At 44.8% G+C, this 21,117-nt stretch overlaps 1 protein-coding gene across 3 annotated transcripts; it reads left to right on the forward strand.

Annotated features, from left to right (window-relative positions):
- Positions 1-16,133: 16,133 nt before the first annotated feature.
- Positions 16,134-20,948, forward strand: GBA (glucosylceramidase beta). 3 transcript variants are annotated; one of them, XM_006172679.3, is made up of 11 exons: positions 16,135-16,315; positions 16,703-16,790; positions 17,045-17,236; positions 17,349-17,495; positions 17,975-18,108; positions 18,339-18,511; positions 18,747-18,984; positions 19,329-19,553; positions 19,965-20,128; positions 20,503-20,619; positions 20,714-20,948. In XM_006172679.3, exons 1-11 carry the CDS (start codon positions 16,289-16,291, stop codon positions 20,817-20,819), a joined length of 1,611 nt encoding a protein of 536 aa, XP_006172741.2. In that variant the 5' UTR covers positions 16,135-16,288; the 3' UTR covers positions 20,820-20,948. The 3 variants fall into 3 exon arrangements, with proteins under 3 accessions (XP_032319989.1, XP_006172741.2, XP_014406462.2); XM_032464098.1 differs by lacking the exon at positions 20,503-20,619 and having other exon boundaries at positions 16,134-16,315; positions 20,714-20,946; XM_014550976.2 differs by lacking the exon at positions 16,135-16,315 and having other exon boundaries at positions 17,160-17,236; positions 20,714-20,946.
- The last annotated feature ends 169 nt before the right edge of the window (positions 20,949-21,117 follow it).

Below are 21,117 nucleotides of genomic sequence, written 5' to 3' on the forward strand. Positions count from 1 at the left end.
ATGAGCTCCAACCTCCAGTTTGACATCTCTGCTTGGATGTTTAATGGGTGTCTTGGACTCAGTGTGGACACAACTGAACTCTTGATTCCCACTCCCAGCACCTGTTCCTCTTCCAGTGTTCACATCTCAATAAGTAGCACCAGCACTCAACCAGATGCACAGTCCATAAGCTTGGGGATCACCCTGATTTCTTCTTTTCCCTCATCCAACACATCCAATCCTATTCTGAATTTCATCCATCTCTCATCAGTTACCTAGCCCAAGTCACCACTACCCTCTCTACCAGCCTCTGAATTAATCTATTTCCATTCTTCCTATAATCCACTATCCACTCAGCAAAGTGATAAGAAACCATGTCACATTAAAGTTCTGCTGAAATCTAATGTCTTTCCATTGTATTTATTTATTTACTTATTTCTTTTAAAATAATTTCAACTTTTTATGGGGGGTGGTAATTAGGGTTTGTTTTATTTTGGTGGAGGTACTGGGGATTGAACCCAGGACCTCGTGCATGCTAAGCATGCGCTCTACCACTGAGCTCTACCCTCCCCCTTCCCATGGCATTTAGAATAATCGCCAAACTCCTTATGAGACTGGTCAGGTATAACCTGATCCACTCTCTGCTCCAGCCGAAGTGCCTTGGACCTTTGCACCAGCTAGCTCTTCACCAAAACATTGTGTCCTATAGCTGTTGCCTTTGCCTAATTCAGGTCTTAGTTCCGGTCACACCTTGTTGAGCACTCCTCATTCTATTATGCCACCATGTTGTTTTGAATACTTATCACTATCTAAAATTATCTTGTTTTTGTTTGTGTCCTCCCATGGAACGCAGGATCCACAGAGCAGGGACTTGTTCATCGCACTGGGTCTAACAGTAGGTCCTCAACAAACTCATTAAGTTACTAAAGGCAGAGTGAGGCCTCGTGAACAGCTTCGGAACCTACGATTTTGGAGATAACCGTGTGGCCCTACAGGAAAGGAAGAGGGTAGGGAGGGGCACTACCCATAGATGGCGTCAGGCTGCAAGGCTTCTTGAATAATTCACCACCATAACAACGCAGCCTCAGGAAGGGTTAGGGCGCGGCCTGCCAGAACGACAAGATGAGGTAGGAGGGAGTGGAGATAGGGTTCCCAACGGGGCAATTTCCGGGCACTGAATGTTCCCTATCCCGAGGCTCCCACAGGAGGAAACTCAAGAATGCAACTCAGCTTCCGTGAGCTGGACTCATTGACGGAATTCAATCTACCCCCACCCATTAGGGTCGGCTCGCGAGTGCACACCGAGGAGCATGCGCGCCTTTCGCTTCCCGCGTCCTCTTTTCGCGTAGACCCCCGAATACGCTTGTGCCCCATTTGGGCTACAGCTGGTCCACGGAAACAGTCCGTCCCTAGCACGGCCAATAAGACGTGCAGAAAGCACCTGCGTCCCGCCTCCTGACGATTGGAAGCGTTAAGGGGTGTCTCCCTTCCCTAGCGAGGCTCCGCCCCGCCCCGCCCCGCCGGCCTTATGCGTCTCGCGGCTGCGCGTGGTGGGGCTGCAAGCCTATCTCTGGCGCCAGCTCTGCTGAGCTTCCTTGTCTCACTCCGTCCACCCAGCTTTGCTGGTTGCGCTGGGATTTCCCTTTGCCTCCCGTTGGGGCTGCTGTTTCACTTCGCCGACGGTAGGCGTAATGGGTTTTGCACCGTTTGGATCTTAACGCTCCCTTCCCTGCGTTTGCACCTCACCTTTTTATCATCATTATTATTAGTTGTAGGGATGGTCGTATTTTACTAATGAAGAAGAGGGGAAAAAAGTCTTAAAATCATCTCTACCCACTTGCTTTTTTGAGGGGTGGAGTGGAAGAAGGTCTATATAATTTTATCAGTCATCTGACAGGTGTTCAGTGAGCACGAGACCGGTGCCAGGTGCTATAACTGATATTAAGTCGTTTGTACAATTAATTGCAATGGTAATAAGAGCTACAAAGGAAATGTAAGGACTGTGATCTTGTGTTACAGGAGTGGTGGGTGTCTGTGTGAAAGGGAAGAATTTCTTAGAGAAAATGACATATGAGCTGAATTCTGAAAGAAAGATGAATCGGCATTAACTAGGCTAAGTGGAGGTGAAGAATGATGCATACTAAAGGAAGAACCTTTGTGAGGATTCTAGGGCAGAAAGAATGTAGAACAAGGGGGCTAGGCCATGGCAGACTGCAGTTGGCAGCTGGTTTCCCTGCCTTGGCACTTACCTCTTAGTCTGATTTCTACACAGCAGCCAAAGTGATCTTTTAAAAATGTAAATCTCATGTTGTCACTTCCCTGGACCAAACTCTCCAGTGAATTTCCATCTTAGAACAAAATTCAGACTCCCTACTGTGGCCACCAAGGCTCTGCAGAATCTGACCCCCAACCTTTTTCTCCAAACACTTCTTACCACTGCCCCTTGCCCCTCACTTGCTCTGTCCAGCACTCCCTACCCCTTTATTTTGCTTCCTAGTTCTCATGGCCACCTGAAATTATCTGTTTTGTCTGCCACACCCACTAGGGAGAACATAACTCCCTAGAGCAGCTTATTCATTACTGTATTCCCAGGATCTAGAACAGTGTCTGGCACATAGTAGATGCCCAATTATTATTCATCGAATGTGTGAATTGGGGAGCACATAGCAGGGGTACCCAGCTCATTCAAAGGTGTCAGGAAAATGGTAGTGATGGCAGGGACATTAAGGCTGAGGACTTGATGAAAAAGTGGTTTTTTTTTTTTTTTTTGAGAGGGGAGATAATTATGTTTACTTATTTATTTATTCTTAGAGGAGGTATTGGGGATTGAACCCAGGACCTCATGTATGCTAAGCATGTGCTCTAGCGCTTGAGCTATATCCTCCCCCCAAGAGTAGTTATTCTTTCCAAGAAAGGGGAAAAGGAAAATATCATAGCAGAAGGGAGAGCAGAGGCAAGATGGAGTGTGGTCTATTAGAGGAAATGTGATTGGAGCATATCGTCCAAGTAGAGAGGTGAGAAATGAGGCTGGAACAAAGATGCCAGGTCCCATAAGCCCTCTTAAAAGGCAGTGTGGCACCACTGAAGGATTTTAGAAGGGAGAGTGGTAGCTTCAGCATTTTTATTTTAGTTTAGTTCTTCTTGGAGAATGGATTGGAGGAGGGTAGGAGGCCAAGTGATAAATGTTTCAATAGTTTAGAAGAGAAATGCTGAGAAGAAGGGTTCAGGGAGAGGACAGAGTCAAGGATGAGCCCTAGGTTCTGGGGGGAAGTGGTGCTAATCATAGGGAAAGAGATCACAGGAGAAAGAGTGAGTTTGGCTGGAAGAGATGATGCTCTCATGATGGTCCAGCTGAAATATCTGTGAGACACCTGGAGGCAGTTCTGGAGGGCAGAGTCATATCACAAGAGTCCATCCCAGGAGAAGGATCAGGATTGGAGGTGGAAATTTTGGAACCAAAAGCAACTAGAAGATAATCAAAGCTGTGGGTTGTCTCCGTAGAGAGAATATGATGGATTAGAAGGCCCAGGACAGAACCCTGAGGAACAGACAGAAAGAGGAGGCGAGGAGGGAGGGTATAGCTTAGTGGTAGAGCACATGATTAGCATATACAAGGTCCTGGGTTCAATTCCCAGGTCAGTGCCTCCATTAAAAAATAATAATAAACAAATACATCTAATTACGCCCCCCCCCAAAAAAAAGGGGAGGCAAAACCTGTAAAAGACAAGGAACAGCCAAAGAAGTGGGAGGACATCCAAACCAGCAGAGTGTGGCATCATAAGAACAAGAGAGTGCTTCTAGAAGGGACCATGTGTCAACTGAGGTAAAAAGTCAAGTCAAAGAAGGGCTGAGCAGTACCCTTTGGACTTAGCAACAGAGGGCTTGTTAGTGACCTTGGCAAGAGCATATTTGGAGCAGAAAGGGTCCAGAGTCAGTCCATGGAGTGTAGGAAGTGCAAGAGAGAAGACTCATCAGGTGTAGCACCTCCTTCCAGAGGGTTGGCTAGAATTAATATTACACGCTTTGTTGCATTAAGTCCTCGTAACAACCCTTGAGGCAAGAGTTTTGGAGACAAGGAAACTGAAACTCCGAGAAGTCAAGTAACTTCCCAATATCCCAGTTCTAGTCAGTAATGACACAAGGATTTCAATCCTGTATAGTCACTCCTGTGGCTATGCTGAAATTCCTTCCAAGTTGCCTCTTCTTGTTTTGCCCCCTTTTTAAATTTTAATTGACGTATAGTTGATTTACAAAGTTGTGTTAGTTTCTGGTGTACAGCATAGGAATCAGTTTATATATATTCTTTTTCATTATAGGTTATTGCAAGATATTGTATATAGTTTTCTGTGCTATACAGCAGGACCTTGTTTTTATCTATTTTATATATAGTAGTTAGTATCTGCAAATCCCAAACTCCTAATTTATCCCTTTCCCCTCTTCCCCCTTTGGTAACCATGTTTATTTTCTATGTCTATAAATCTGTTTCTGTTTTGCAAATAGGTTCATTTATGTCATTTTTTAAGATTCCACATATAAGTTATATTATATGATGTTTATCTTTCTCTTTCTGACTTACTTCCCTTGGTATGATAATCTCTAGGTCCATCCATGTTGCTGCAAATGGCATTATTTCATTCTTTTTATGACTGAGTAGTATTCCATTGTATATGAACACCACAACTTCTTTATCCAGGCATCTGTCAATGGACATTTAGGTTGTTTCCTGGTCTTGGCTATTGTAAATAGTGCTGCTATGAACACTGGGGTGCATGTATCTTTTTGAATTAGAGTTTTATCCAGATACCATATTGCCTCTTCTTGAGAGGACAAGAGAGAAATGGAGTCAGCCCAAGAGAGCAAGGGTGGAGGTAGAGGTCTTGAACAGAAGACTCCTTCAACTGTACCTGGAGGGAAGAAAAAAAGACTGAGTAACAGTAATAGTAGTAATTCCAACCATCTATATGGAAGTTGACAGTTCACTAGGAACACCTTCACAGGCATTTTGATTTTCAGTGAGCCTCATCACAGCCCCTCATGGAAGCTCAGAACAGCAAGGAATGAGCGAGCAGGCTCACAGGTGTTCAGTATTTGAATCCATACTTCCTGTTGCCTCAACTAAATCCCTTCCATTAGGTCTCACTCTAATAGTCCTGTTCAGAGTGAACCTCATTCTTCCTGAAGTTCACTACTACTTTGCTTCAAACCAAGGACACCAAGAACAGTCTCTGAAACCCTGACAAGCAGGGCCTTGAATAGCAGGGTGTGGTTGGTAATTTCACCTGCTCATTCATTCAGCAAACATTGAGCCCCAGTTCTATGCTCACCTCTGGGTGAAGAGTTTTGAGGTTTCAGAGAAATAGGAATCATGAAATTTTCCCTGTGACCATTTATAACCTTACGGAAGACTAAAAATACACTACTGAAATATCTGGGGGGCTGTATGACGTGATGGCTAAGAGCTTGCTTGGGCTTCAGAGTGAGACAGAGCTGGATTTTGACTTGACTCTGCCACTTAACTTCTCTAAGTCAGCTTTCTTGTCTGTAACATGGAGTTGTCAGGCTAATGGCTGTAATAAACACTCATGAAAGACTGGCTATTTGGTACCTTGAGAAAAATTATAGGAGTGCACATGAGGTACAAAATTTTCCATCTGCACTGGGCTTTACAGGTATGCTGTGGTTATTGTTTAAGAGCTGGCTAATTCAATCAACTTTATTGTTGATAATCACATATATATATATATATATATACACACACACACACACACATACATATATATATGTCAAATCATCACGTTGTACACCTTAAACTTACACAGTATTATGTCAGTTATATCTCAATAAAGCTGAAAAAAAGTTGGTTAATCAGATTAATCCAGGGGTGAAGCCACACCCTAGTGATTAAGGGGCAGAAGGGTCTCATTGGAGAAAGAAGTCACTTGGTGTCAATAATCAAGAGTGATCTATCTTCTGATCGAAAACCAGAGCTGAAAGGACAGGTTCTAGGTGACTAGTGAGGTTAATCCATTCGTTTGTCTCTAAGTATTTTTTGAGCACCTACTCTGCTGTGCATGGAATGAGAAAGTGTTTCTCTTTGACTTGACTTGACCATGCAGTTGACTGTGGGACTGGAAGGGAGCGCCCTCCTTGAGGAGTTGGTCTGAGGCTTAAAGAGCAAACAAAGAGCCTGTGACATGGTACTTGCCAGGCTCCAGGTCTGGAATTTGCCATCAGAGCCAAACCTATAGCCTGTCACTGGGCTGGCGGAAATGGGATCAGAACCCCTGTGCTGGGTCAGCCAAAGTATTTTTGTACTTCTGCTTTTTGCTTATATTTATTGTCCAGTTGTCCTTTGATGTTTAGCTAAGCCTTTTAAAAGTGCTGTGCAAAAGGGACCTAGGAACACATTTGTGGCCACCTAGTACGCCCCTAGTGGTTACTGTAGGGAGGCCTGGGCGTTTGAGTTGACTCCCCTAGGGCAGTGGTTCTCAGTCGCCCCCTAGGGGGCATTTTGAAAACTTGTCTTTAGTGGAGACCACAATTAGAGGGTGCTTTGAGGATTCAGTGGGAGGACAGGAAAGGTGGACCATCTATATAACATGCAGGACACTCCTTTACAAGGAAGAATTGTCTCTCATTCTACTTGACTTTGGAATGTTCTGCTCAACAACACATGCAAATATGAAATCAAATATAAGTCAGCAGGACTTTATTATATAATAATGCAGAAAATTTTTATGAGGTTTTAATAGCCAGCTATTGGGGGACACAGCGGGCCAGTGTCGTGGGTTGTAAAAGAATTTACCAAAAAAAAAAAAAAAAAGAAAACAGAAAGGAGTTTATTAGGTTACGCTGCTATAGACAATAGTGGCCACACAGAAGAGAGGTGCCTGTGGACACTGAGTTGCTGAGGTATTTTATTGGGGAGGGTTACATCAGGTGCCGCACAAGTTTTGATTTGTTGCAGTGAGGTAAGAAGTTTAGGGTCAGTGAAGTGCGGTGGGATATGACTCTGATAAGGTGGAGACGTGGGCTGAGATGAACCAGCCTGATCTATGATGAGATTAGGCATTACCTAGGGTTACTAGTTTGTTAGGGCAAACACGCCCGGTGAAGACTGTACTTTATCTGTTGAGAGATCGAAGGCAGACATCTGAGAACCCAGAAATAGGGGTCATTGGACTGTGAAGCATGCCATTTGGCCCCACACCAATAATTTAGGAAAAGGTCATTATGGAGAAGGGAACTTAAATAAAATAATTGTCTTGAAATTATTGCATCTGTCTACTCAGTGTATTAGACCACTTCCAACTATGTAATATATTTAGTTGAAAAGAGTATCAATGCAGTAGTGTACCTACAAAAGCAATGAACCAGTTGCAGTGGTTACCGAAGAAAAGTTCATGTGCCAGGGGCACAGTGAGGCAAAACAAATTGGAGTTCGGAGCAGAAAAAGATTTCTTGTAAGGCCAAGCAAGAGTAGGTGGCTTGTGCTCAAAAAACCTAAACTCTCTGATGGTTTTCTGGGAGTTTTAAAGGCAAAATTGGAGGTGAGGGCTACAGAGTATGTGGCTTCTGATTGGTTGGTGGTGAGATAACAGGGCGGGGCTCCAGGAATCTTGTGCTCCACCTGAAGTTAACATCCTCCACCCAGGTGGGGGGGCCTTAGTTCCTGCAGAAGAACTCAAAGATATTGTTATGTATATTCCTTGAGGAGGAACCAGGACCCTGCCCCAAGGCTGTGCTATTGTTTCTTTGAATGTTCCTCCTTGTCTCTGCATCCTCCTTTCTCTAATTAGCAACTGTTTGAATCTGCCCTTTGGAACTCAGGGAGGGTCAAGGAGGCTAAATGAAGCCTATCTCCTACTAACGAGAAATGGGGGACATGGAAAGGATTTGTACCAAGGAGGACCCTGTTGTCCCAGAACTGGCCTCTGTACTCTGATAGCCGAATTGGGAGTCAGAGGCAGAGTTTTGGGAGGATAGAAAAAAACAGCTTTATTGCTTTGCCAGGCAAAGGGAGTCATAGCAGGTTAATACCTTAAAGACTGTGAGCCCATCATGAGGTTAGTGAGGCTTCATAGAAAAGGTGATAATAATCAGGGTGTTTTTACAGGGTGCTACATTCCTCTTAACCTCAAAGAATCAAGAGGAACTGTCTGTCCATTCTTTTGAGATTATCAGCCTGTTATCTCCTTCCTGGAGCATAGCCTCTGGGTTAAAGTTATTAGCAGTAAAGAATGAATCAGCGAGTAGTTTTTGCGTCAGGGAAGTCAGTTTGTTAGATATCACAAATACGTAATAAATTTTTTTGACTAGCTTCACTGAGGTAATTTACATACTATAAAAGTTTCTCCTTTTATGTGTACAGCTCAATGATTTTGGGTAAATTTACAGAGTTGTGCAACAGTTCATCTCCATTCCCACTCCAGCCCCAGGCAAGCAGTAATCTATTTTCTGTTTCTGTAGATTTGGCTATTCTAGAATTTCTTATAAATAGAATCATACAGTATGTGATCTTTTGTATTTGGCTTCTTTCGGTTAGCATCATGTTTTTGAGGTACATTCATGTTGTAGCATATATCAGTATTTTGTTCCTTTTTATTGCTGAATAGTATTTCATTTAATGAAATGCCATAATTTGTTTATTCACTCACCAATTAATGGACATTTGGTTTTTTTCCATAAGTAACGCTGTGATAAACATTCATGTGCAAATCTTTGTGTGGACAAATGTTTTTATTTCTCTTATGTAGCTACCTGGAAGTGAAACTGCTGGGTTGTATAGGCTCTCTGTGTTTAACATTTTGAGAAACTACCAAACTGTTTCTAAAGTGGCTGTGATGTAGGAAAAATTAATGTGGGGCGAGAGGAGGGCCATACCCCAGGTCTCGGTGGAGCCCCTCGGGACATGCGCTGCCAGCTGTGGGTCCTTGGCTTCATGCAGGAAAGAACTGAAGAGTGAGCCACAATTGAGTAAAGGTAGATTTATTTAGAGAGATACATAGGCTGTTTCAGAAGGCAAGAGAAAGGCCACCAGGTGTTGGGGTTGAAGTAAAAGTAGACACACACTCCATGGACAGAGTGCGGGTTGTCTCCTAAGAGGAGGGAGCGAGAGAGGCAGCCACAGGCGCAGTGTTGCCAGTTTTTATGGGCTCAGTAGCTTCACATGCCTACAAGTGGAAAGACTATTCCAACTACCCTGGGGAAGGGGCTGAGATTTCCAGGAATTGGGCCACTGCCCACTCTTTGACCTTTTGTAGTTAGCATTGGGACTGTCATGGCACCTGTAGGCATGCTATTTATTATGCTAATATGTTGCAATGAACGAATAATGAAGCCCAAGATCTCCTAGAAGTCAAACCTCCAGCTATCTTAATCCTCAGTGCCTACTGGGAGTTGAATCTTCCACCATTTTGATGTTAATTGCTGTCATTCCTTGAATAGCTGTGCCCTGCCTGCTTCCCTCCTGTCTCAGCTGCACCATTTTACATACCCACCAGTAACATATGAACATTCCAATTTCTCCACATCCTTGCCAACACTTCTTATTGCCTGTCTTTTTGATTATAGCTGTCCTAGTGCCTATGAGGTGATGTCTCATAGTAGTTTTAGTTTGCATTTCCTAAATGACTAAACTTGTCAAGCATCTTTTCATGTGTTTGTTGGCCATTTGTATACTATCTTTAGAGAAATATCTATTTAAATCTTTTGCCCATTTTTGGGGGGGAGAGGTAATTAGGTTTTTTGTTTTGTTTTGTTTTCAGAGGAGGTCCTGGGGATTGAACCCAGGACCTCGTGCATGCTAAGCATGTGCTCAGCCACTTGAGCTATACCTTCCACTCTTGCTCATTTTTTAATTGGGTTATCTTTTTATTATTAAGTTGTAAGAGTTCTTTATATATTTTGGATACTTGGCCCTTATCAGAGATATAATTTTTAAATATTTTATCCCATTCTGTGGGTTGTCTTTTCACTTTCTTGATGGCATCCTTTGAAACAGAAACATTTTTCATCTGGATGAAGTCCAATTTATCTTTTTTTTTCTTCTGTCATTGGTGTTTTGGAATCATAAATAAGAAACCTTTGTCTAATGAGATTCTGGACTTAAGCTATAGTAAGGATACTTTGGGGGACCTTGGGAGGAAGTAAGAGTATTTACATGTGGGAAGGACATGACTTATTGAGGCCAGAGGGCAGACTATGGTAGACTGCCTCCTGGATGACCCCAAAATGATCCCCACCTCCTGGTGTTCACAACTCTGTTTAGCCCCCCGCCAACGCCAACTGTATAGGGAAGCCCTATGTAACCAAACAACGGAGTATGTAAAAATGATGATCTGTGACTCCTGAGGCTAGGACATTGTGGCTTCTGCCTTATTTATCTTAGATCACTCACTGTAGAAGAATCCAACCACCATGCTGTGAGGACCTTCAAGCAGCCCTCTGAATAATTCCACATGGTAGGGAACTGAGGCCTTCTGTCAACAGCCAGCCCCAGTTCACCACCTATGTTAGTGGCTTTACTTGGAAGCAGAACCTCGGCCCAGACAAGCCTGCTATAGATAACAGCAGCCCTGACCAAGATCTTGGCTACAACCTTTGGAGAAACCTCAAATCTGAACCATCCAGATAAGCCACTCCTGAATTCTTTTCCCTCAGAAACAATGTGAGATAATAAATATTTACTGTTGCTTAAAACAAAAGAAAAAGAAAGGGAAAGATAGAGCTCAAGTGGTAGAGCACATGCTTAGCATGCATGCAGTCCTGGGCTCAATCCCCAGTACTCCTCCAAATATAAAATAAATAAATAAAACTAATTACCTCCCCCTCAAAACAAAAAACAAAAAAATTACATTAAAAAAGAAAGAAAGAAAAAGAAACCACTGGCGAATTCTCCTGTGCCTTCTTCTGAGAATTTTAGTTTCAGCTCTTACATTTAAGTTTATGATCCATCTTGTGCTAATTTTTTATTCTGGAGAAAGATAAGGGTCTAAGTTTATCTTTTTGCATGTAATATCCAGTTGTCTCAGCATCATTTATTGAAAAGACTGTACTTTTCCTTACTGAATTGCCAAGGCTGAGAATCAAATAGTAAATTTGTGGAGACGTGTGGAATGCACTGAATCTTATTCATAAAGATTGGCTTTTATGCACTTTGATTTATCATATATTTTATGGCTTTGCAGCACGATGCTAATTACATATTGTGAAAATGACATAGGGTGAAAATTACATGTTGAAATTATTTACTAATTCATGGGCTATTTTTGCTTCTGTTAAATCCTAATTTATAACATTTAGCTTAGTACAGATCTGACCACATTCTGTCTTGTAGGTAATGAAAGAGTAGAAAACTAACAAGATGGCTGCTGCATTGTTCAGGTCTGTACTTCTAGCTAAACTGATCTTGTGACTAACACGCTCCCCTCCCTGGGCATTCTTTTCTTATAACTTATTCTTTTACCCTAGAGGTCTTGAAAGGTCATAGACTGAACCTCAGGAAAATGGGCAAGCCCTCCTAAATTCCCTGATTGTTATCACTCTCCTGTTCCCATTTTTGTATAAAATCCCAAGACCTTTACCCCGAGGCAGGTTCACAGTCTTTAAGGCATTAGCCTGCTGTGACTTCCTTTGCCTGGCAAAGCAATAAAGCTGTTCTTTTTTAATCCTCCCACAGCTCTGCCTCCAACTCTCAATTCAGCTATGGGGGTATAGAGGCTGATTTTTCAGCAACAGTAATGATGCCTAAGCATTTACTTATTGAAAACATATTTTACCATAAAAATAATTTTCTTTGTATTCTAATTAAGGCAACTATATTGATTCTTTTAAATTTTGTATGTAAGTAAGTCATATTATCTATATGTCCATTTCAGGATAATAAAGACTATGTTAGGAAACACTTTTTATGAAAGGGGGTGCTTGGGCTCTTGGGCTGAGATCTCCCAGGATGGGGAGAGTGAAGCTCAGGAACAGAGGCCGGCCTGCCCTTCCCCAACTGAAAATCAATCAATATGGCCTGGGAGTCCTGGATTATTTTACATTATTGACATGGTATACCCCACCCAATGCCTTTGAAGAACACAGATCCAGAAATGTTGCCATGTAGCCAGCACTTTAGAAGCCAATTTAGACTTCATTTTGGGCAGGTAGAACACTGCATAAAAAACACAGGATGGGGGAGGGTATAGCTCAGTGGTAGAGTGCATGCTTAGCATGCGCGAGGTCCTAGGTTTGATCCCCAGTACCTCTATTAGAAAAACAAATTTTAAAAAATCTAATTGCCTGCCCCCCCCACAAAAGGATGATTTTAAAACAATACAAAGCGAATACTAAGACCAACTTAGAAGCTTTTGAAAATAACCAGCCGCTAGCATAGCATTTGGCACACCAGAGGCTCTCATCAAATGTGTGATGTGTGTCATAGGATTCTGGATACAATCCAGGTTCCACCACTGAGTAGACAAGAGACTTTGGACAATTTAATGACCTTTTAGAGTCTTAGTTTCCTCATCTGTAAAATGGGAAAGATATTAGTATCTTCCTTGTGAGAATGAAATGAGACAATGAACACAAAGTAGCATAGATTAAGTACTGAAAATATTAGCCCTTATTATAATCTACTTTATTTAGAAAATAAAATATAAAAGCCTAGATGGCAAATCACATCGTGAGAGAAGAAGCAGGAGGCTCACGAACTCCGTGTCCTGCAGATGGAAACAGGAGGGGAGTGGGGCTCTAAAGCCAACAGAGCAGGTTGGGGCAAATGTAGTATGTACTTAATAAATATTTGTGGAATGAATGAACTAGAGGGAAGTAAGGTACTGGATATCACCTGCCCTCCTCCTGAGACCAAGCCCTGAGCAACATTTCCTGGAAAAACAGGAAGTCTGGATGGGGCAGATTCTGACTTCATGATGATGGTTCAATTCGATTCAATTTGGCACCTACCCACTCTGTGTCAGGCCTTCTACTTAGCATGAGTAAGACATTCCTTCGTACTCCAACCTCCCCGCCATAAACAAACACAGCCCAACCTTGTCGTGGGTCCAAACTGGAAGAGAAAAGGTAAAATTGTGACTGTATGCAGATGACATGATACTATATAGAGAGAACCCTAAAGACTCCACACAAAAACTATTAGAGCTGATAAATGAATTCAACAAGGTAGCAGGATATAAGATTAACATACAGAAATCTCTTGCATTTCTTTACACTAACAATGAAATATCAGAAAAGGAAAGCAAAAAAAAAAAAAATCCCTTTTAAAATTGCATCAAGGAGAGACGGTATAGCTCAGTGGTAGAGTGCATGCCTAGCATGCACAAGGTCCTGGGTTCAATCCCCAGTACCTCCATTTAAATAAATAAATAAACAAACCTAATTACCTTCCCCCCAATTGTTTTTAAAAAATTAAAAATTAAAAAAAAAATCACATCAAAAAAATAAAATACTTAGAATAAACTTGACCAAGGAGATGAAAGACTTATATGCTAAGAACTTCAAACATTAATAAAGGAAATTAAAAATAACTTAAAGAAATGGAAAGATATCCCATGCTCTTGGATTGGAAAAATTAATACTGTTAAAATGGTTATTACCCAAAGCAATCTACAGATTTAATATGACCCCTATCAAATTACCCAGGACATTTTTTACAGCACGAGAACAAATAATCCTACAATTTATATGGAATCACAAAAGACCCAGAATTGCCAAAGCAATACAGAAGAAAAAGAATGAAGCTAGAGGCATAACCCTCCCAGACTTCAGACAATTTTACAAAGCTATGGTAATCAAAATAGCATGGTATTGGCACAAACAGACATGTGGATCAACGAGACAGAACAGAGGGCCAAGAAATAAACCCACACACCTACAGTCTATTACTCTTTGACAAAGGAGGCAAGAATATACAATGGGGAAAACACAATCTCTTGGGGAAGTAGTGTTGGGAAAGCTGGACAGCTGCATGTAAATCAGTGAAGATAGAACACTCCCTCACACCATACACAAAAATAAACTCAAAGTGGTTTAAAGGCTTAAACATAAGACAGGACACTGTAAAACTAGAAGAGAACATAGACAAAACATTCTCAGGCATAAATTGTAGCAATGTTCTCCTGGTCAGTCTCCCAAGGCCTTAGAAATAAAAACAAAAATAAACAAATAGGACCTAATTAAACTTACAGGCTTTTGCACAGCAACGTAACATAAACGAAAGGAAAAGACAACCTATGGACTGGGAGAAAGTATTTGCAAATTATGCGACTGACATGGGCTTAACTTCCAGAGTATACAAACAGCTCATACAACTCAATAATAAAAAAAAAAAACAGCCCAATCAAAAAATGGGCAGAAGACCTACAAAGGCATTTCTCCAAAAAAGACATCCAGATAGCCAATAGGCACATGAAAAAATACTATAAAATATTGCTAATTATTAGAGAAATGCAAATCAAAACTACAGTGAGGATCACCTCACCCCAGTCAGAATGTCCATCATTAAAAAATCTACAAACAGTAAGTACTGGAGAGGGTGTGGGGAAAAGGGAACCCTCCATCACTGTTGGTGGGAATGTAATTTGGTGCAGCCATTATGGAAAACAGCATGGAGATTCCTTAAGACACTAAAAATAGACTTACCATATGATCCAGCAACCCCAAGCCTGGGCATATATCCAGAGAAAAGTCTAATTTGGAAAGATACATGCACCCCAGTGTTCATAGTAGCACTATTTACAATAGCCAAGACCTGGAAACAACCTTAATGTCCATCAACAGATGATGTAGATAAAGATATGGTGTATATATACAATGGAACTACCAGCCATAAAAAAGAATGAAATAATGCCATTTGCAGCAACATGGATGGACCTAGAGATTATCATACTTAGAGAAGTAAGTCAGACAAAGACAAATATCATATGATATCACTTATATGTGGAATCTAAAAATATGAATGTATTTACAAAACAGAAACAGACTCACAGACATAGGAAGCAAACTTACGATTACCAAAGGGGGAAGACTGGGGGTGCAGAGCATAAATTAGGAGTTTGGGATTAGCAGATACAAACTACTATATAGAAAATAGATAAACAACAGGGTCCTACTGTGTAGCACGGGAACTATATTCAATATCTTTTAATAATCTATAATGAAAAAGAATTTGAAAAAGAATATATATATGTATAACTGAATCCCTATGCTGTACACCAGAAACTAGCACAACATTGTAAATCAAATATACTTCAATTAAAAAAAAAAAAGACAAGCAGTTCTCGAGAGTCTACTATGTACCAGGCGCTGTGCTTACCTCACTGATTTCAGTAATGACCTTGTGACGTGGTGGCATTGCATCCATTTTACAGATGAAGAAATAGGCTCAGGGAGCTGGAGTCAGTCAGGTCATAATTGTGTATGTCACTCCCGATAAATCATATGTGATGTGGCCATGAGGCAACACCATGCAGAACCCCCTTCTCACTCACATCTGCTGAGGATACAGCATTGTACAACACTTTACAGTCTCTCAACTGCTTTACATAACCTCCTTGTCCTGTGAGAAAGGAAAAACAGTTCCTTCTCATCTGCATCTGATGATGAAACAAGGGAGGTCTCAAGAGGCAGCATCCTTCTGCCCAGGGCTCATCCTTCCTGCACTTCGCTGATTAATTCTCCCTTCCCCTTCACTTCCGAGAAGCCTTCCAGGATAATCCCACCATAAAGGGTCCCTCTGTGCACATCTGCTACCATTTTTGTCTTTATCTGTAACCGTCTGTGTGTCTGACTTCCCTGCCTTATGAGCCTCTTTGGGGCAAAGACTGTCTTAATCATCTCTCAGTATTTTGTCCTCAGTATTTGGCACACTGAACTTCTTTTATCAATATCACCTTTATTAGCATTGCTTTAACATTTTTTCCCAAGAAAGTTTTGTGCCTGCTGTGGTTCCCATCCTCTGGGATTTAGGAGCCTCTGCCCAACCCTCCATTCAGATCTTTCATCTCGATTCTTCCTAAAGTTGTCATCCATACATGCCTTCCGGAATTTCATAGGGTATATAATCACCAATAGCCTGGGGGAAGCCAGTCGCCCTTTACAAGTATGGTTGCAGTTGCCTCACTTCCTGTGTCATGTGACTCGCCCATAGTTATCACATGATCCTTCCACCCCATTATGCCGGAATTAACGCGTAGGGCTAATCTGGTGTGTATAGCTACCGCAGGTGCCTCCAAACCTGCTTTTATTTAGTTGATCCTGTATCCCTCCGAAGTTTGGAACCGTGCAGTCTTCCCATCTGGTGATGGAGCTTTCAAGTCCTTCCAGAGAGGTGAGTGGGCCGCGGCTCCCAGTTGGTCTTGTCATGCTATTTCTGGAATCCTAGCCATCCAGGCTCTGGAATTCAATGAATGACAGACTCTCCTTGAACCCAGGCCATCTTGGCTCTTTGATGAAGGGACAGATGGAAGGAAAGAGGGGTTAAAGGAGAAATGGGTGGGAAGAGGGGTGGAGGGGGTGCTGGTTGGGGTGGGCAAAGAGCTGTCACTAGCAGAGGGCTTGGAGGGAGGGCTGGACCTCTGTGTCTGTGGGTTTTGGCCCATTCTGTTAAAGGTGGGAGACTCAGCTGGGTGCCCACAGGCAGCCCAGACCTGCCCAGGAGAGTAGATGAGAGGTGGAGAGGGGCTTGCCTTCCAGTCATTCCTCATTCTGTTCTCAGGGGCGTCCGAAGTGCCAGGGCAGAGTGGGCATCATCACTGTCTGCCTCATGGGATTGCTTCTATTTCAGGCAGTATCGTGGGCCTCAGGTAAGTCAAGGAGGAAGGAAGGAGCCCCGAGGCCCCCTTCTGCCTTATGGTCCTTTGATAGTCTCTGGAGTACTGGTGGTGGATTTCAGTAGATGCTCAATAAACCGTTTTGAGTGACTGAGATCACCTGTAGAGTAGGGGTACAGCAAAGGGATTTTTGAAACCACTGTTCAGTCTTTCCTTCCAACTAGTGTGTCCCTTCTCCCCCTCTTCACCCTCCAGCCCTTGCCTCTCTTGTGCTCCCTCCCTCCCAGGTGCCCGCCCCTGCATCCCTAAAAGCTTTGGCTACAGCTCAGTGGTCTGTGTTTGCAATGCCACATACTGTGATTCTCTTGACCCCCTGACCTTGCCTGACCCTGGCACCTTCAGCCGCTTTGAGAGCACACGCAGTGGGCGCCGAATGGAGCTGAGTCTGGGGAACTTTCAGGCCAACCGCACAGGCACAGGTAACTACTACACCCCTCACCCCCAAACCCGTGGAGTTAAGTCATGCCAACGATCACCACGGAGTTTCTCTCTTGTGCACTGACAACCTTTATTCCCTGCGGATGTCCTCAGGGCTGCTGCTGACCCTGCAGCCAGATCAGAAGTTCCAGAAAGTGAAAGGATTTGGAGGGGCCATGACAGACGCTGCTGCACTCAACATCCTTGCCCTGTCACTCCCAGCCCGGAATTTGCTGCTCAAATCATACTTTTCGGAAGAAGGTGAGAAAGGGGACAAGACAACACAGTGCAACTTTGACCTTTCCTTTGATCCTGCTGCCCACCCGCCCCTGACATTTGGGTCCCCTCTTTTTTTTTTTTTTTAAGTTTTATTGGCCACAGCCATGCTTTTTCTTTTTTCCTTTTTTTTTTGGGGGGGTGGTAATTGTTTTTTTTTTAATGGAGGTACTGGGGATTGAATCCAGGACCTCATGCATGCTGGGCATGCACTCTGCCACTTGAGCTATACCCTCCCCCACCCCCAGGTCCCCTCAATGCCCTGTGGGGAAAAAAAAAGATTATCCTCCTACCTCCTACTGAGTGCCTGGGGACTCTCAGGCTCTAAAGGCCTGTTCTTTACCCGAGCCCATGTTCTCTTTGGCCCTGACTTAGACATAATTTATGATTGGCACGTGGTAGGCCAGGCCCCACGTCCTCCTGTTGACTTAGATGCACTTATCTTGGTCTTCTTTTTTCTGCAGGAATTGAATACAACATTATCCGGGTCCCCATGGCCAGCTGTGACTTCTCCATCCGCGTCTACACCTATGCCGATGCCCCTGATGACTTCCAGTTGCTCAACTTCAGCCTCCCAGAGGAAGATGTCAAACTCAAGGTGGGCACTCTGGCTGCCTCAGGCTCTGGTGGCATTGATGCCAGGTGGTTGAGAAGCCTCAGGCGAAAGCAGTCTGCAGAGAAACACAGAACCTGCCCCCTGCTCTCTCTGTTCTGTCCTGGGGGTGGGAGGGAGGGCAGGGGCTGATGGCTAGGCCTCATGCACTGGTTGGGCCAGTCTGTTTATGTTCCAACTCTGAGTGTCTCTCTCCTCACTACCTTTATTTCTAGATACCCCTGATTCACCAAGCCCAGGAGTTGGCCAAGCGCCATATTTCACTCTTTGCCAGTCCCTGGACATCACCCACTTGGCTCAAGACCAATGGGAAAGTGAATGGGAAGGGCTCACTCAAGGGTCATCCGGGGGATCTCTACCACCAGACCTGGGCCAGATACTTCATCAAGTAAGGGAACAGCAGGGCCAGGGTCTGGACCAGCCTCCGCTCTTAGATACTCTGGTCCGTGTCCCACCCCTTGACCTGGTTCTGCCTCCAGATCTGACTCTCCTCAGCTCATCTTCTACTTTCCAGGCCTTTCTGACTAAGGCCCCTCAGTTTTCCCCACCCAATTGGGCCTCTTATTCCCCAGTCTTGGTCCCCTTTCTTGGCCTTTTATCACTCACACTCTTTCCTCTGCCAGGTTCTTGGATGCCTATGCCAAGCACAAGTTACAGTTCTGGGCAGTGACAGCTGAGAACGAGCCTTCTGCAGGGCTCTTTAGCGGGTACCCCTTCCAGTGCCTGGGCTTCACCCCTGAACACCAGCGAGATTTCATCGCCCGTGACCTGGGTCCCATCCTCGCCAACAGTACGCACCGTGATGTCCGTCTGCTCATACTGGATGACCAACGCTTGCTGCTGCCCCACTGGGCCCAGGTGGTAAGGCCCAGTGCCTCCATGGATGCCATAGTGACCCCCAAATCCAGCATCCAAATGACTGTCTCCCAAATAGAGTGTCATCCCTGCCCTACCTCTTGATTCCTGGAACACCCCGACTGGGGCCAGATGCCCAGGTGGTACTCCTGGGGTGCTGGAGGTGGTGGTGACCCCCCTCTGGGTCTCCAGGGCCCCATGAATCTCCATGGTTGTCACTGCAGCCTCCTCTCGTTGTGTTCATCCCACCGTCCACTTCTCAGGACCTAGTGCCTCTTCCAGAACCCTTTGTGCAGGGCCCAGGTTCAATGGCTCTCGCTCCCCAGTGTTCCTTCCTCTCCCCTGTACAGGTGCTAACGGACCCAGAGGCAGCTAAGTACATTCATGGAATTGCTGTACATTGGTACCTGGACTTTCTGGCTCCAGCAAAAGCCACCCTGGGGGAGACACACCGCCTGTTCCCCGACACCATGCTCTTTGCCTCTGAGGCCTGTGTAGGCTCCAAGTTTTGGGAGCAGAGTGTGCGGCTGGGCTCCTGGGATCGAGGGATGCAGTACAGCCACAGCATCATCACGGTGAGCCGCCTCGGCCTCCCTTTCTGCACAGCACACCACCTCAGAGCCCTTGCCAGTCTCACCAAAGACTGATGGAAGGCCCCTCCTCTCCAACTTTTCCTCAGCTGATGTGTTTCGTGGGGCAAATTTTGGGATATCATGATTACCTATGTTGCCTTCCCTTCACAGATCTGCACACCTCGTCACCCTCGTTCCAAATGCTTAGGTCTCGGGCAGTGACATCTGCCTTGGATCTCTCAGCTTCTCTTGCGATGCCTGTATCCTCACGATCCCTCCCTCCTTAGAAATTAAGGATGTAAAACAGCCCCCTCACAGGCCTGAGGCACTGTTGCCTGTCTCCTCCATGTGAGCCTTTCCTACGTTCTCTGGGGGCGCAATGTGGAGCTTGTTTCTGCCCTGTTCCTGCCCTAGAACCTCCTCTACCATGTGGTTGGCTGGACCGACTGGAACCTTGCCCTAAACCCTGAAGGGGGACCCAATTGGGTGCGTAACTTCGTTGACAGCCCCATCATCGTGGACATCACCAAGGACACATTTTACAAACAGCCCATGTTTTACCACCTTGGCCACTTCAGGTGCGTGGAGGGCGGGCACCCCACTCCACACCAAGCCTAGCGTCTCCTGCACTGGGCTTGTATTACCCTGCTTGAGGGAGCAGGAAGGTGTTTCTAAGGTGGGAACCTTGGGAGAGGCACACCCGCCCCTCTTGCACCATCTAGGCAGGAAGTGACTAGTTGGCAGTAGAGACAAAGACAACCCCTGAATGCCCGATGCTGGGGTTGGGAGGCAGGATGGCAGGGTATCCCCAGCCACATGGCTCGAGGACTGGAGAGTTTGGAAGAGTTCTGGGGGCGGACAGTAGGAAGGATGACTGAGGGGACTGATGGGAGATGCCCTCAAGGCCAGAGGGACTAGGCCGGGGTCCCTGACACTGCCTGTTCCCACTTAGCAAATTCATTCCTGAGGGCTCCCAGAGAGTGGGGCTGGTTGCGAGCAAGAAGAACGACTTGGACGCAGTGGCACTGATGCATCCCGACGGCTCTGCAGTTGTGGTTGTGCTAAACCGGTGAGAGCAGCAGGGCCTGGGAACTGGGCTGAAGACAAGACAGTGGGCTTGGTGGGATTATACACTCAGCTTCTTCTCCCCCTAACCCCAACAGCTCCTCTAAGGATGTGCCTCTCACCATCAAGGATCCTGCCATGGGCTTCTTGGAGACTATCTCACCTGGCTATTCCATTCATACCTACCTGTGGCGTCGCCAGTGATGGAGCAGATACCCAAGCAGGAGCCTGGGCTCAGAATGGACATTAAAGGGACAGAGTCAGTTCACATGCTGTCTGTGGCTAAAGAGCGTACGGCAGGGCTGGGGGGAGCTTAAATGACGTAAGCCCAGAGGCAGTGGTTTGGGTGACTCACTCTCCCCTCTAGTTGGTGCCAGCGGGCTGGAGGCCCCTAGGGAAAGGATCGGGAAGCCCCAGTGGTCCCCCACCCCCATGCTTGTGTGAGCGTGTGCTGTGCGCTGGTTGCCTGTGGAAACTGGGCCCGGGCCCAGAGTGAGCTCAC

This window comes from Camelus ferus, chromosome 21 (assembly GCF_009834535.1).
Source record: "Camelus ferus isolate YT-003-E chromosome 21, BCGSAC_Cfer_1.0, whole genome shotgun sequence".
Lineage (NCBI taxonomy): Eukaryota > Metazoa > Chordata > Mammalia > Artiodactyla > Camelidae > Camelus > Camelus ferus.